Source organism: Gymnoscopelus braueri (genome assembly GCF_963280865.1).
Source record: "Gymnoscopelus braueri genome assembly, chromosome: 11".
NCBI classification, from domain to species: Eukaryota; Metazoa; Chordata; class Actinopteri; order Myctophiformes; family Myctophidae; genus Gymnoscopelus; species Gymnoscopelus braueri.
In genome coordinates, this window is record NC_137613.1 from 5,684,107 (window position 1) to 5,699,470 (window position 15,364).

Below are 15,364 nucleotides of genomic sequence, written 5' to 3' on the forward strand. Positions count from 1 at the left end.
GTGTCAAAACTAATTTCAGCTGAAAATGACATTTTCCATTAACACCGGGAACTTATCTGTGTCATTTTTTTTTCTTTTTCTTTGGGCTATTAAAAAAATAGCAGACATACAAGCTTGTAGATCTGCTATTTTTGAACAGCCAAAGAAATCTAAAAATGACACAGATGTGTGACGTTGAAGGTGTCAAAACAAATTTCAGCTGAAAATATCATTTTTCAAGTATTAGCCTGAAGTGGCCACTGTTGTTGTTGGGCGTTCATTCATCAAGTCTCTGTCAGTGTTTGATGACCCTGTTCCCCTGGGAGTCCTGAGTGAAGAGCATCTCTTCCTCCTCCTCCTCCTCTTCCTCCTCCTCCTCCACAAAGGTTTTCAAAGAAGCCGTTCTCTCCTCCGTTCCGCCGGAGCGGTTGCTGTGGTCCTTCAGTGGACTCCTCCTGGCCGACGCGGTGCGCTGACCGCGGTGAGCGATCACCCTGAAGCCCTCCGAGTCCTGAGTGAACAGCGTGGCCAGGCTGTCCTCCTCCTCCTGTAGCGGAGGAGGAGGAGGAGGAGGAGGTTTCTTTAGAGGAGAGCTGCGTGGTCTCGGCCGCTGCTGCTTGTACGGCGAGGAGGAGGCGAGGGCGTCGCCGGCGTCTTCTCGTGCCCGTTTCCGCGGTCGCCCGGGAGGAGGAGGAGGAGGAGGAGCGGACCACGCTGCCGTTTGTAGAAACGTGCGATTTCCCAGAGGTCTGCGGGGAGGAGAGAGGGAGGAGCGTTTGTTTGGAGATTTCATCAAAGCCGATGACGACGATCTGTCGTTTTCTTTCTCCTCCTCGTCCTTCTGAGATGCCAGACGAGGCTTTTGGGTGGATGTCCTCCCTCCCCCTCCTCTCTCCTTTTGGGTGGATGTCCTCCCCTCTCCCCCTCCTCTCTCCTTTTGGGTGGATGTCCTCCCCTCTCCCCCTCCTCTCTCCTTTTGGGTGGATGTCCTCCCCTCTCCCCCTCCTCTCTCCTTTTGGGTGGATGTCCTCCCCTCTCCCCCTCCTCTCTCCTTTTGGGTGGATGTCCTCCCCTCTCCTCCTGCACCCAGGCAGACCCTGAAGCCTTCCTCGCTCTGCAGGCTCTCCAGCAGCAGAGCCGTCCCAGAGACGCCTTCTTCCTCTTGGGCCGTGGGAGGACGTTCCTGGTGAGTCAGACTAAACTGACTCCCAGAGTCTTGTATCCTCTCATTATGGGCCGTTAGTACCCGGCTGTACTGGGAACAGCTGTGAGCGCTCCTCCCTGTGGCCTCCTGGCGGCACTGCTCTCCTCCAGGCTCACTGTCAGTTGGGGGAGGTGAGGAGGAGGAGGAGGTTTTTTCAGACAGCCTCCTCTTCGTTTCCAGCTCTCTGTCTTCATATTGGTGGTCCTCCCAGTCCGGTCCAAACGAGTGGATCTGGTGGCGGTCCTCCTCGTGGGAGAGCGAGACCGGTGGCGCTTCGTTCTCAGTGACTCTCTCACCTCCCCAGTGGCGGTGTGCTGCACCCTCTCCTCTGTGGTCGACGACACGGACTGGGCGCTCCTCTCTGTTCAGAAAGGCCTGGATCACTTCGGGATCCAGTTCGTGCTCTCGCTTTGTCCCAAATTCAACCGGTGCCCCCTGGTGACTGGTCGAGGCAAATCCTATAGAGGTGGATGACGATGACGATGACGACGATGATGAAGAGGATGAGGAGGATGTTGTTGAGGAGTCCACAACATCTCTGTTTGCTGATTCAGATGAGGCCGTCTTGTTTAGAACTGTTGGAGGAAGGAATGGGAAAATGTTAAAGGGGAATTATCGGGAATTATTATTGCTGCTGCTGATGATGACATGACCGGGAAAGCATGTGTCATTTTAGATTTTAACCGTTATCTTATACTTTGGCTGCCACGCCATGAGCTTGTAGATCTGCTATTTTAGAAAAGTCTTTGAATATATATGTTTTAAAACCAAACATTTATAACGCAAATCTTTGCCTAACAGTATGTTGCTATATCAGTGGTGCTCCAACTTTTCCATGTCAAGAGGACCCCCCAAAATGATATGTATTTGGCCGTGGACCCCCAACTCAAAATATGTTGCTCCAGCAGGGACCTCCCCCAGAAGCACAGATCAGAGTTAAAAATGTTCGATTTGAAATATATATATATATATATATATATATATATATATATATATATATATATATATATATATATATATATATATATATATATATATATATATATGTATATATTCAAAGATTTGCCCTAATTTTCCATGATTCTTCAAAAAATTGCAGATATACAAGCTCACAGCACAGCCGGTGCTGCGCTGTGAGCTTGTATATCTGACATTTTTTAATAGCCAAAGTATAATAATAATGGTTAAAGTGGTTAATACACAGATGCGTTCCCGGTTTTAATGGGTTAAGACAGGGGTCTTCAACAGGGGGTCCGGGACCCCTAGGGGGTCCTCAGAGCTACTATAGGGGGTCCGCCAAATCTTTGTGTGATAGGATTTAGTTTTTTTACATGAACCACTTGAACCCTAGAATTCCTTTTCTGAGGGGAACATTAGCCGAAAATAGCCGATCTACAAGCTCTCAGATCGGCTATTTTTGGCAAAGAGGCTATAGGTGTAGAGGGAAAAAAGAGCAGACTAAGTAAAAAAAATACTTTAATCTGAAACACAATTTTATACAATATAGAGTAGGGGGTCCCTGCTTCATCTCTCTCTCAGCTAGGGGGTCCTTGGCCTGAAAACGTTGAAGACCCCTGGGTTAAGATAAAAGACATTGTGGGCAGGATGCCATGTGACCTACTGTACCTCTGCTCTGTGGAGCAAAGAAGGAGGAGATGGAGCTCTGCTTGGTGTTTGGCATTGGGCTTTTGGTCTGGGTGAAGTTCAGAGCCACGGCCACGCTGTAGCCTCCACCTCCCATGGAGGGGTTCAGGAGCTTAGAGATGGGACGCCGGACACGTTGATTCTGCTAAATGATATAAATAACAATAATAATCATTAAATTCATCATATGTGACACAATATATGTGCTGGTTAGGCATACGGTGAATGAGCTGGGTTTGCTGCTCTGCCCATCAAATATATTATTACATTTGTACTCAAAATTAGGACTGGCTGGGCAATATATGGATATTACATCGATATTGTGGTGAGAATAGATATAATCCAGGATATGGAATAAGTGTTGTCTGATTTTAATCACTTAAAAAGGAGTAGTTCACCCAAAAAAATATTTATTTTCTATCAATTACGCACTTACGCAATTATTGGCTTAGGAATGCAACAAAAACTAAATAATCTCCATGAATTCAATGCTTCACGGGGTGTGTAATCGATAGAAAATAAGTCACTTTTTGGGTGAACTACCGTACTCCCTTAAGCCCTATTTTTTCCTTTTAATAAAAATAGCTAAAATAGCCGCTCTACAACGATTTCACAATAATGACGCGTTGTGAACTTTTAGATCAGCTACTTTTGGAATTTGTGGGAGAGAAAAAAAATAAAGGTTTTGATCTTAGCGTCACAATAACTGGTAATATCGTCACATTACTGATATCGAGGCATTTGGTAAAAAATATTATATTTGATTTTGTCCATATTATTGCCCAGGCAGCCCTACTCAAAAAAGTATTTACTGTGTGTGTGTCACGGGGCAGCCTGTGCCCTATACTATACACAGACAATGATCAGGGACATTGCACGCAGTTGACCACACCAGTGGTTCTCAAACTTTTTCATGCCAAGGACCCCCAGAATTATATGCATTTGGCCGCGGACCCCCATCTCAAATATTTTGTTCCAGGGACCCCCCAGAAGCACAGATTTGAGTTAAAAATTTTCGCATAAAAATATATATATTCAAAGGCTTGCACACATTTTCACGATTTTTCAAAAATAGCAGATCTACAAGCTCATAGCGCGGCACTCATAGCTTGTAGATCTGCTATTTTTGAATAGCCAAAGTATAAAAGGTTAAAATGATTGTGATGCTATATTAACACATTTTGCTGGGGACCCCCTGGTACTAACCCCCCCCCCCACAAGGACCCCTGGGGGTCCTCGGACCCCACTTTGAGAACCAATGGACTACACAGCTGCTTCCAAATGAACCACCATCCAGCCGGCTTGGAAGTGTGGGTCAAGTTGTGTCATTGACACCGTAAAATGCATTGATGAAGCGTACTACACGTTGTGAGCTTGTAGATCGGCTATTTTCAAATATGTTAGTACTTTTACTTTTGGCACTTTAAGTATATTTTGATGCCAATACTTTTGTACTTTTACTCAAGGACATTTTGAACACTAGACAATAGCGCTACTGAACGAGAACGTGAACGAATCATTTGAACGAATCATTGCCGTGAACGTGAACAAAATCGTTCATTCACTGAAATGAACCTTTTTTCCCACCACTACTGCAGTGGCAATCCTGTTGATTGGGAAGGTGCCAAGTGCTGCAGAGGAGGAGGGGTGTTTGATTCAAGAGCAGCAAAAAAGAGGCTAAGTTTGTGTATGAATGGGCGCCCCGGAAATTCATGTGAAGTCGATGGTAAAAACCTTCAGTAATCATGCGTTAACTCATAGGCCTGGTGTTTGCTTGTTGCGAGTTAATTGAATTGCCAATTGCTGTCATGTGTTTTGGTATGTCTCACTCCCTATAAAAAGGGAGCCTGCAACTGATGAGAGTCAGTTAGATCTTGGTTGATGCACCAGCAACAGCCTGACTGAGAGCTGCCAGCTGGAAAGTAAGAGTATGGCCTGTTTACAGCTTCTCATCTGTTTAGGTGTTGTTCCTTAGTGTTGTCTGCAAGTGTGTTTGTTTGTACAAGTGTTATTTTGGCCAGTCTTTGCCGAGGAGGCAGCGCTGTATTATAGTCTGCACTGCACTGGACTTCTGGTGTTGGAAAGGTCAATAAAAAAAACCCAAAAGGTGTATTCTTGGACTCTCTGGTTGTCTTTTTGGAGCCTTGACCCGTTCGGCCAACCCTCACAGAGTGTCAAAGACATGCTTGGTCACCTGTTTGACTTTTCCTTTCAGCTGCACAGGGTCCAGCCAGACACCACACTCCTCCTGGGCAGACCGGCAGGGTTTCCCTGAGGGTTTGGAGGCCTTCTTCATGGTGATGATGGATTCAAACTGGTAGATAAAATAGATATAGATAAAACTTAACACACGTGCCCTCTGCTATTATCTATAATTAAATAAATACAGAGAAAAGGCTATGGCCCGCAATTGTGAATGCAATTCACAGAAGCGAACAATCAAAATCACTATACTGTATGTATGAACAACTTCGGTAAAAAAAAAAGTGTGAATAATGTGTTGTCTGAATGTATATTATGTTTAAAATGTGGGGTACTTTGTGTCCATCCACAGGAACCCCAAATAAACAATGAGCAGTAACCTTGGAATAATAGTTTAAACGTATTTTACAGTATATCATATGATTGACATTTACAGTATCAGTCTAAACTTATTTTGCAGTATCATCGTATGAAGACACATTTACAGTTTACAGTAGCCTATCATCATATGAATGGTAACATTTAGGCCTAGTAGTGCCGTAAATGATTTACAAGTGTAGGAGACAAAATATGTTTTGCTTTTGTTTTTTATCTTAGTTTTCTCATGTTTTGATTGTGTCATTTCCGTTAATTGATTGATTGATCCTGTCTGTTGTGGTGTCTTGTCTCCTCATTATCTTTGGGTTCATGCCAGGTGTTGTATCAGACTGACACTTCTGTTGACTTTGATTGATTTAATACTTTAACAGTTTGCAAAAAAAAAAGGCACGGTGGCACAGATTCATAGTTCATACAAAAGAATACTATTAAAGCAGTGGTTTTCATTTCAACCCTTTTCGCGTCCAAGGCCCCCAAATTGACACACATTAGCCCACGGACCCCCATTTGAAAAGATATGCCAGGGACATTAGTGCTCATTTAACTCTGAGAGTGTACAGATGGAGCCAAATGGTCCATTTGGTTCCATCTGTACACTCTCAGAGTTGCAGACACATAAGGATCTATTAATTTGGATGGGGACCCCCCCCTGGAACCCCCTCAAGGACCACTGGTTGAGAACCACTGTATTAAAGGATAACACAAATAAGCCCTCTTTAACGTCTGCTGGTCTTGATCTAAGGTTAAGTCGCTACAATAACAGGAAATGTACAGTAAATGATTTACAGTGTCGTTACTGTAAACTCTGCATTAATTCATGACTCAACATCTCGCGCTGTTTCGGTGCAGTCTGCCGCTCGAGCGGCTCGCTCGACATGTCCATGTATGTATGTATGACTGACTGTAATAACAACCCTAATGATGAACAATAACAATACTCGTTCAGACTCACACTAAAGCTTATTATTGCCAGATAGCATTTTATTTTAAATATATTTACCTCTGTTTTCAAAGATGTCTTTACATAACAAACGTTCAAGTCTCGCGCCACCAGGTCCGTTGTTGTTGTGTGTCCGTGTTACACCGAGGTTAGGTGACCTATCGAATTCTGTGACTCCCCAAGCAGGCAGCTGCGCGACTGCCTGTATGGAAATTATTATTGTATTGTTATTTCTCACTCGGGAATTTAATTAGACGAATTGTTCAAATACGCAATGAGACGTTGCTATGTCTGCAGCGTTAGCAAGAGACCGTGGAACAACGAGTAACGAGTAAAGTAGCACACTTTTGTTTTGCGCCTTGATTTTCATGCAGGCGGTCCGTAGGAAACGCTATGAGACAGTACGTGCGTTTTCCTCATTGAATGGGCGCATGATGTGTTGGCATTGCCAACACTTCAGTAAAAATAAAGAATTTACTTTCGTTATCTTACCGAAACAGAAGTGAGTTTAAGGTGTTGAAAGCATATTCTCTGCGGTGGTTAGACTCTCAAACCTTACCTTTATCGGAAAATCCACTTTTTGGCCCTATATGTATCCACTACTAGACGGAGATACCCTTGTCAAACTACGCCGCCTACAGGTCTGGTCACTTTATGTTCTCCATCTCTCTCATGAAGTGAGTGGTGATACTGTTGAGGCCAGTGGTTCTCAACATGTGTGGGTCGGTACCCCCAGGGGGGTCCCCACATGATTATTTTTTTGGGGGGGGGGTCGCAATTGCAGATCTACAAGCTCACAACGCCTAGCGCTGCGAGGCGTTGTGAGCTTGTAGATCTGCTATTTTCACCATATTTATCTGTGGGATCCAGTCAAACAAAATGTAATGCCTCAACTCCTATGATTCCAAGTGCTTATCAGGGCGGGGGGTCCCCAGTTCAAATATGATTATTTTGTGGGGTCCCCAGTTCAAATATGATTATTTTGTGGGGTCCCCAGTTCAAATATGATTATTTTGGGGGTCCCCAGTTCAAATAGGATTATTTTGGGGGGTCCCCAGTTCAAATAGGATTATTTTGGGGGGTCCCCAGTTCAAATAGGATTATTTTGGTGGGTCACAGTCTGAAAAGGTTGAGAACCACTGCATTAGAGGATCAGTCCCAGGTTACAAGGTTTAGAGATAAAGCAAGAGAGGCGAGGTTGAGATTGGTTTGGACATGTGTAGAGGAGGGATGAGGGCTACATTTGGAGAAGGATGCTGAAGATGGAGCTGCTAGGTAAGAGGAGATGAGGAAGGGCCAAAGAGGAGGTTTATGGATGAGGTGAGAGAGACGGTGTTGATTTCGTCGACTAAAACTATGACGAAAAAAGTTTTTCGACTACCTACCTTTTTTCACTGACAAACTAAACTAGACGGGTCGCAATTCAGGGCAATTGCAAAGTGTGGTTGCGCCGACGCCGGTCGCAGGTTGCCGCCGCCCGGACTTGAGGAATATGCTTGGAGGAATACCATCGGAGGCCGCGTGACGTGCCATTCGAATTTGGTTCTGATTGGATCCTGTGTTCGTGATACATGGCGTTTTGATTTGAAGAAATAGGCCCCTCCCACTAAAATAAATAAGCCCCTCCCACAAATGTAGCAGGCCAATGACATCGTCATGTCACTCCTGAGATCACCTGCTTTTCAATTTGAGAGGAGTGATCCCCCCAAAAATCATGTTTTTGCATCAAACGGTTACGTTTTGCACAGTTGTGGCGCCCCCTATGGGTCAAAGTGGGAATGCTTTTGGGGATTCGTTGAGTAAACCACCCTCGACATGTGATTCAAATTTGGGATCGATTGGACGTTTCGTTCGTGATTTTTGGCATTTTTGGTAAAACGGGCTCCTCCCACTAACTTTGAAAGCCAATTACGGACGAACGGTATGGACTATCAAAATTCTGTTTCACTCCAGATTATCAAATGGGTCCAGAGATCATGTGTACCGATTTTTGTGAAATTTGGAGAAAATATGTGGGAGGAGGAGCTAAAAGTGTGTGTTGAAGAAAATTCAAAATGGCGGAAAATCTATCCTGACGCAAATGGGCGTGGCCTATATGGGGAGTTGCGTCATGACCCAAGGAATCTAGGGGAAAAAGATTTTTATTCTAGGACCTACGGTTCAAAAGTTATAGGCCAAAAACGTAAAGTGGGCTGTTATAGCGCCACCATGAGGCCGAATGGTGTGATTATTTATTTAAATAATTTCGGACTAAATTATAAACCTCCCCTCCAAATCTGGTAACTCTAGCTCTTACGGTTTCTGAGAAAAAAATACTTGAATTTGAGTTTTTTCACTTTTCCATTAAAGTGGATGGGGAAATTTAATGCACTAATAAATCAATATCAATAAAACTATGCAACCAATCTCTTAGCAAAATACAAGCACACGATTCCCGGTGAGGCCGGTCATTTTGACATATGGCACTAAATTGGGAAAAATAAACTGTGGGAGGAGATGCGAATAGAAAAATTGTTTATCTAGTAACATGGAAAGTTTCTGTAAAACAATAGTCTGGTTGCCCATTCGGGCAACCACACTAATTAAAACTAAATTAAAACTAAGCTACGATGACTAAAACTAAGACTAAATATACTGAGAATTTCGTCAACAAATAAAAACTAGACTAAAATGTTAGTGAGGGATCTAGTGGAGAAGAGATCCAGTAGAACTAAAAGACAAGTCATTTTATGTTTGGTTGCGCTCCGGTGTTGCGCTCTGAAAATAGCAGATCTACAAGCTCACAACGTGTCGCGCTGCGACGCGTTGTGAGCGTGTAGATCGGCTATTTTCAGCATGCAACCAAGTGTAAAATCAGCCATTACAACGCCATCAAGGCACCGCCAACATACATTTTAGTCGACTAAATCAACTGTACATTTAGTCTTATGATATTTAGTCGACTAAAACTAGACTAACAGTAAAACATTTCAGGTGACTAAAATATGACTAAAACTAAATGGAATTTTATTCAAAAGACTATGACTAAAACTAAATCAAAAGTTGCTGTCAAAATCAACACTGGTGAGAGAGGACATCATACAGGTGGCCGGAGTGACTGAGGAAGACGCAGAAAACAGATGATCCGCTGTGGTGACCCCTGATGGGAATTAGCCATGCATGGGACTGAATACATAGTGGTTGTCAACCAGTGGTCCGGGGACCACCAGTGGTCCTTGGGGGAGTACCAGGGGGTCCCCAGCAAAACTAGTTAACATAGCGTCACAATCATTTTAACCACTTAGTTTTGGCTATTCAAAAATAGCAGATATACAAGCTCATAGCGCGGCACCGAGTGCCGCGCTATGAGCTTGTAGATCTGCTATTTTTGAAAAATCTTGAAAATGTGTGCATATCTTTGAATATATTTACAGTACATTATATACATTTTTAACTCAAATCTTTGCTTCTGGGGGTCCCTGGCACAAAACATTTTCAGATGGTGGTCCGCGGCCAAATGTATCAATTTAGGGGTCCTTGGCATGAAAAAGGTTGAAAACCACTGCCTTAAACCTCCTATACCCAAATCCTCCCCTTTCATCATAGCTCTCATTATTTTTGCTTCACTTCTGAGGAAGTGAAACCAAGTGGAATTCAATTCAACCTTTTAACCTTTCTAACTGTCAAGATGAACAGTGGGGAAATATTACACTTGCTTTTGGCAACAGGATCTTTTGTATGTGCAACGACGTGCGTAGGGGTCAGAAGATATTCACTTCAGATTTCCTTTCATTAGGCAGACAGCTGATGTTATGTGTTTACACTGGATTAAACCAAGTAATAAACATCTTGACTTAGTCAGGGTCTTTCAGTTACTCTGTCAGTCCACACCAATGCAACTCCTTGCAACATGCAACTCCTTGCAACATGCAACTCCTTGCAACATGCAACTCCTTGCAACATGCAACTCCTTGCAACTCAGTTGCATTGGTGTGTGGACTGGCCATTATTAAGTCATATAGTCCTTTAAATTTGACCCTGAGACATGATGACTGGAATAAAGCAGTTTTTTAAATCTTCCACAACAATGATCAACCAAATAAAAACAGGCCTTAATAATTGCATACTGTATATTGGTATTGGTAAAATCTGTCAATAGACTGCACTGCACGCAAACCTACTGTGTGGTTACTGAGTGGTCTAGACTCACACATTCCTTCACTTTATCAACATACTAGCTGTCCATCACACAGGACGTTGGCCAGATGGAACCTGACCCCCTTAGCTGACCTTTAGGAGCTAAGGGCAAAATAGATACCACAGATACGCTCTTTACCACACCTACTTCTGAACGGGGAAGTTGATTTATTAGACTTAGAGAGAGAAAGCAGAAGCAGAAGCCACTCTGAGCTGCAGCCACACTGACTGAGGAGAGACAAGCTGTTAAATCTGTTACCGAAAGCAACGTATTTGTAACAGAATGGCTGATACTGATACTGAACTTATGACCGACGGCGCATTCAGCTCCGATGCCAGCGTCCAGGAGAAGCTGATAAGTTTCGTGAAGACCCAGAAGGGAATCATTCTGGCTGCAGAGGTAGCCCTGGGCCTCGTCGTTCTCATCTGCTACGCCGCCTCGTCGCACGGAGCCTACATCGGCGTGCCCATTTTTGGGGCGATCTCTTCCGGCGTCTTTTTCGGGGTCTTCTCCATGGAGCTGGACAAGCGGTTCACAGGGGTCAACTGGGTCTGGACCGATCTTTTCCGCGCCCCCGTTAAAAGTGGGCTGTACCTCGTCACCTCCCTCATCACGGTGAGTCATCGTCATGGAGATACTGCCCTCCTCACTGGCTGTGTGTTTGGTCTGATCGCCGGCGTCTTGTACGCCTACGACACTTACACCATCGTCCTGCAGCTAAGGAGCAGCGGTCAGCAGAACACCAGGGGTGATGCAACTTTGATCATGTAGAGGGCCACTATATTTCCACACTCACTCCAGAGGGCCACGTTGCATATACTGTCAGAGGGCAGACACCTCTTATCTCCGTATTTTAACTTTTTTCGTAAATTAATGCCGCCATTCTATGTCACACAAAAGTAGCAAAAATAGCCGATCTACAAGCTGAAAACGCGTCGCAGTGCGACGCGTTTTGAGCTTGTAGATCTGCTATTTTTGAATTGAATAACACCACCTTATTGTGTCATAATACACCATCGTCCTGCAGCTAAGGAGCAGCATCCAGCAGAACACTGTTTAAACTCTGAACGCTGAGTGTAAACAAACCAAGGACACACTTGTCGTCCTCCTCATCAAGAAGAACACACTGGAAGAATGAATTTCACACTTTTATCCTCATCAAGAAGATTGATTGATTGATTGATTGATTGATTGAATACTTTATTTAGAAGTTTGCAGAGAAAAAAGCACATGAAAGTACAGTTTAAGTACAAGGTCAACTAAATAGGATATTGTGGTGTATTTTGCACAAGCGTGACAATATAGTTGAAAGGAAGTAGAAAGGTCCAGACCAGTAATGTTCCTCAAGTCGATTTATTGGACAAAACAGAGTACAGAGCACAGGAGTCAGCCTTGCTGCTACATGGTGTGTCCGGAAAAGAACAGAGAGAGCAAGAAGAAGAAGGGACGGTTTCTTTGTCCTCACAGTATTTATATGCAGACTTCACATGTGTGTCTACAGTATGTACTTGCATACATTGCCTTTGTGTGTGTTGGATGTGCACGGAGCTAGGTGTGTGTGTGTGTGTGTGTGTGTGTGTGTGTGTGTGTGTGTGTGTGTGTGTGTGTGTGTGTGTGTGTGTGTGTGTGTGTGTGTGTGTGTGTGTGTGTGTGTGTGTGTGTGTGTGTGTGTGTGTGTGTGTGTGTGTGTGTGTGTGTGTGTGTGTGTGTGTGTCCATTGTGCAGAAGAACAACACCCCAAGATCCTAGAGGTCAGCTAAGGTCAGATGCCCTCTGGGAAGCATCCTTTGTACTGGACAATTGTAGGTTCTCTGGAATGTGCGCTGTAGACCACTCAGTATCCAAACTTATGTCTCTCTGTGTGTGTTCAAATTGGGCTCTATAAGTCCATAAATGTGTATCATGATACCACAATTAAAAAGCCCATGAAAGCCTTAAATGGCTTGTTTCAAAATGGGGTCCTTATGTACTCAGAACACACAAGACAACTGTGGTAAACTGAGCCCATTTTGGAAGACGGAAGAAGACATGTTTCTCTGGGTGGTAATAAATCACAATCATTTAAGGTCCGAGGCAGTCATTTTCAACAATGTTTTATTGTCAAAAAGGCAACAAATACAGGGTTCAATGTTGTATTTCGCATCTTTGTTCATGGGACCTGCTTTGTCCTGTTGAACGTGACAACTGTGTATAGCCGAAAATCACAGAGAGTCCTGTTTTTCCCAATAGCACCATGTTATAAGCAACCAGATATTCCTCCTTCTGACCACTCACAACACAGATTTTATAGAACAATAGACCTTCTTGGGCAGGCCTTCTCAATCGGCACAAGGAATTAGCATCTCACTTGGTTTAAACATGTGACAATTTACTTTAACCCTTATCTATAAAACTGTACCTTTACACAAGCTCATATTATGCAATCTTTGTTTAACACCTTATTACCTTCAAAATAAGACCACACATATTTGTATTCAACTTTGTATGAATGATTTAGACAGAAAGAGATGATTTAAAAGGGGACTTGGCATTTTCCTTAGATTCAAGAAGAAAAGTCTACATGCAACTAACTGGCTTCTCCCCAACCACATTTGTTCACACTTGTGTACTTACTATAGAATAAGCTTTTACTGTGAGCTAGTTATAATTTACAATAATTCAGTTTAAGTCTATTTCTTTACTGGCTGGCTGTAGAGAGAGAGAGAGAGAGATGGCAACATGTGTGAATAGATCGCATAATTACAATGCCTTTTTGGGAACAAAGAACTCGGCTGGGTGTGGTCTTTTAGGTTAGCACCTAAGACAATAGACAGGATAGCTAGACTGTTTACCTTAGTTAGATCACTAAAGCTGTTCTCCCCCACTCACAACCCTCTGGCCTCCTTGTTTTGGTCTCACTCTGACAGGGAACTTTGTTGACAATTTGTGTTCATAGTATATTAATAGCATATTAACTTCATATTCATCAGTCTTGAATACTGATACACGACATATTCCCCTCATGGAGATATATTAATACATCTCCACAAAAGGATATTCAAGACTGATGTCACTTGTGTAGGTATCAACTAGAATCTGTTTTAACCAAAAGACAACTTATTCTATTAAAATGGTCAATCCGTAACCCCTCAAGACTGTTGAATTATAAAAGTGACTCATCAACAAACATTGTACACCAAACACACAGAAATAATATCACTGTACTCTCAGCTGGACTTCTTTTCACAAAACCTAAGAAAAAGTCAAGTTAATACAAACATCATTATTACAAGTTGGCAGTTACATTGACAACGCGCAAATACAGAGACACAGCTCTGCTCTTATTTTTTCTATTCTAACGAACGCAATTCATTCTTTTGACCGTCCATTTTGCACAATTTGACATGAGGCATAAGTACGAATTCTCTGGACATGATGGAATATGCAATCTGCAGATTTGCACACCACCATAGCCCAAAAAACCCGCCCATATCCTTTCTGTCCGAATTTGGGAATCACACAAGAATTGTCACCCTAAGGGTGTTGCTTCTGAACCGAATCACAGCTATTTCAGTACTTGACTTGATATTGACAATCAGGATTCTCTTATCCATACCTGATCCGTACGGGTGCCCCTCTTTTCATATGATCGAAAGAAAGTGTCATGTCTTTCAATTTGCAGATGCAACTTGATGTGTCCCGGGTAACTCCTATAGGTACCTGGAACTTCCAACCGCTGCTGGTTTGTCAGAAACTATTGTAGATCTGTGACGACAGAGGTGTTGCACCCTGGCCTTGGCAAGGTGTTTTTGTAGGGCCGGTGATGATGAGTTGACAGATAGCTGGTGGTCGCCACTTCCTGCTGGATCTATGACGCGGAGATGAAACGGCTGTCAGGTCTGGAACTCTCTCCTCCGGTGTGGCCGGTTGAATCTCATGCAGGCTGTATCCCCACGGCTCCCCTCTCGACCATGGTCTGTGATGGTCACTGGTAGGTGGAGAGATGTGAAGATAGGGTAGCTGTGGTTCCCTGGAGGTAGAAGTCCAGGCGACCTCTGTTTGTTCCGGGTCAGCTATTCCCTTCTGCATTGTTATCCTGGTCCAGATGGATGGCTCCAATCTCAGCACCTGCTTTATTTCTCCTAGTACAAAAACAAAAGTCCACCTATACCTGCTCCACAGAAGCTAAACAGATGCCTAACTGCTTTAATACTCATACATTCAGGGATTAGTCACTCATAGACGCACAGTTTAAGTCATGCTGTTAAAATTAGAGAACCTATCATCACATTTTTGACTGCTATCCGATTCTTTCAGACAGTACATTCTCCTGCTGGTCCATTCGCTCCTTCATACATTGTACTAACTAAATTCCAATATTAAAGTGATCTTTGCCACCTTATCCCATTTTACTCTTCTAATTCCTGTTGTACTTTGTCAATCAATCGTTCCATTTCGTTTATTCATTTACCACAGCTTTCTCCTTTTTCCATATATGACTCTTGTATTTCCCTAATAATAAATCTCCTATTTTAAATCTTTTACTGCATCTTATTTTGCTCCAAATTTTCTGACAATTATTTCCAAAGTTTGTAATTTATTTAAGGACAAATCTCTTAATTTACTGTGATTCTCTTAGAGTCCTGGTTAACTTACTATTTGTTTTCGTTTTTTAAGCATGTTCCAAAATGTGTTTTGCCATGATTTGATAATTATGAGAATATTCCAAAACTGTGAAGTCTAAAGGACAACCACAGAACTATATTTTCTTTAAATGAGCATTTTTCCAAAATAAACTGACAATATCTGCAACCTGCATACTCTATAATTTTGTTACAATTTAGTAGACTCTTGAAAGCAT

At 43.0% G+C, this 15,364-nt stretch overlaps 2 protein-coding genes across 3 annotated transcripts; one reads left to right on the top strand and one right to left on the bottom strand.

Annotated features, from left to right (window-relative positions):
• Positions 1-190: 190 nt before the first annotated feature.
• Positions 191-6,459, bottom strand: aunip (aurora kinase A and ninein interacting protein). 2 transcript variants are annotated; one of them, XM_080442301.1, is made up of 4 exons: positions 6,408-6,459; positions 5,022-5,141; positions 2,810-2,969; positions 191-1,758 (listed from the first exon to the last, which is right to left on the bottom strand). In XM_080442301.1, the coding sequence occupies exons 2-4, from the start codon at positions 5,121-5,123 to the stop codon at positions 275-277; spliced, it is 1,746 nt and encodes a 581-aa protein (XP_080298427.1). In that variant the 5' UTR covers positions 5,124-5,141; positions 6,408-6,459; the 3' UTR covers positions 191-274. The 2 variants fall into 2 exon arrangements, with proteins under 2 accessions (XP_080298427.1, XP_080298426.1); XM_080442300.1 differs by having other exon boundaries at positions 2,810-2,972.
• Positions 6,460-10,761: 4,302 nt separating this feature from the next.
• On the top strand, positions 10,762-11,333 carry LOC308094940 (proteolipid protein 2-like). Its single transcript, XM_080441765.1, has one exon. It carries the CDS (start codon positions 10,807-10,809, stop codon positions 11,293-11,295), a length of 489 nt encoding a protein of 162 aa, XP_080297891.1. The 5' UTR covers positions 10,762-10,806; the 3' UTR covers positions 11,296-11,333.
• The last annotated feature ends 4,031 nt before the right edge of the window (positions 11,334-15,364 follow it).

Excerpts from the sequence above, each read along its gene's own strand:
- aunip (XM_080442300.1), bottom strand. The coding sequence starts at position 5,123 with ATGAAGAAGGCCTCCAAACCCTCAGGGAAACCCTGCCGGTCTGCCCAG. Across the intron at positions 2,973-5,021 it reads TGAAAGGAAAAGTCAAACAG|CAGAATCAACGTGTCCGGCG; the intron begins GTGACCAAGCAT and ends TATATCATTTAG. Across the intron at positions 1,759-2,809 it reads CTTTGCTCCACAGAGCAGAG|TTCTAAACAAGACGGCCTCA; the intron begins GTACAGTAGGTC and ends TTCCTCCAACAG.
- LOC308094940 (XM_080441765.1), top strand. The coding sequence starts at position 10,807 with ATGGCTGATACTGATACTGAACTTATGACCGACGGCGCATTCAGCTCC.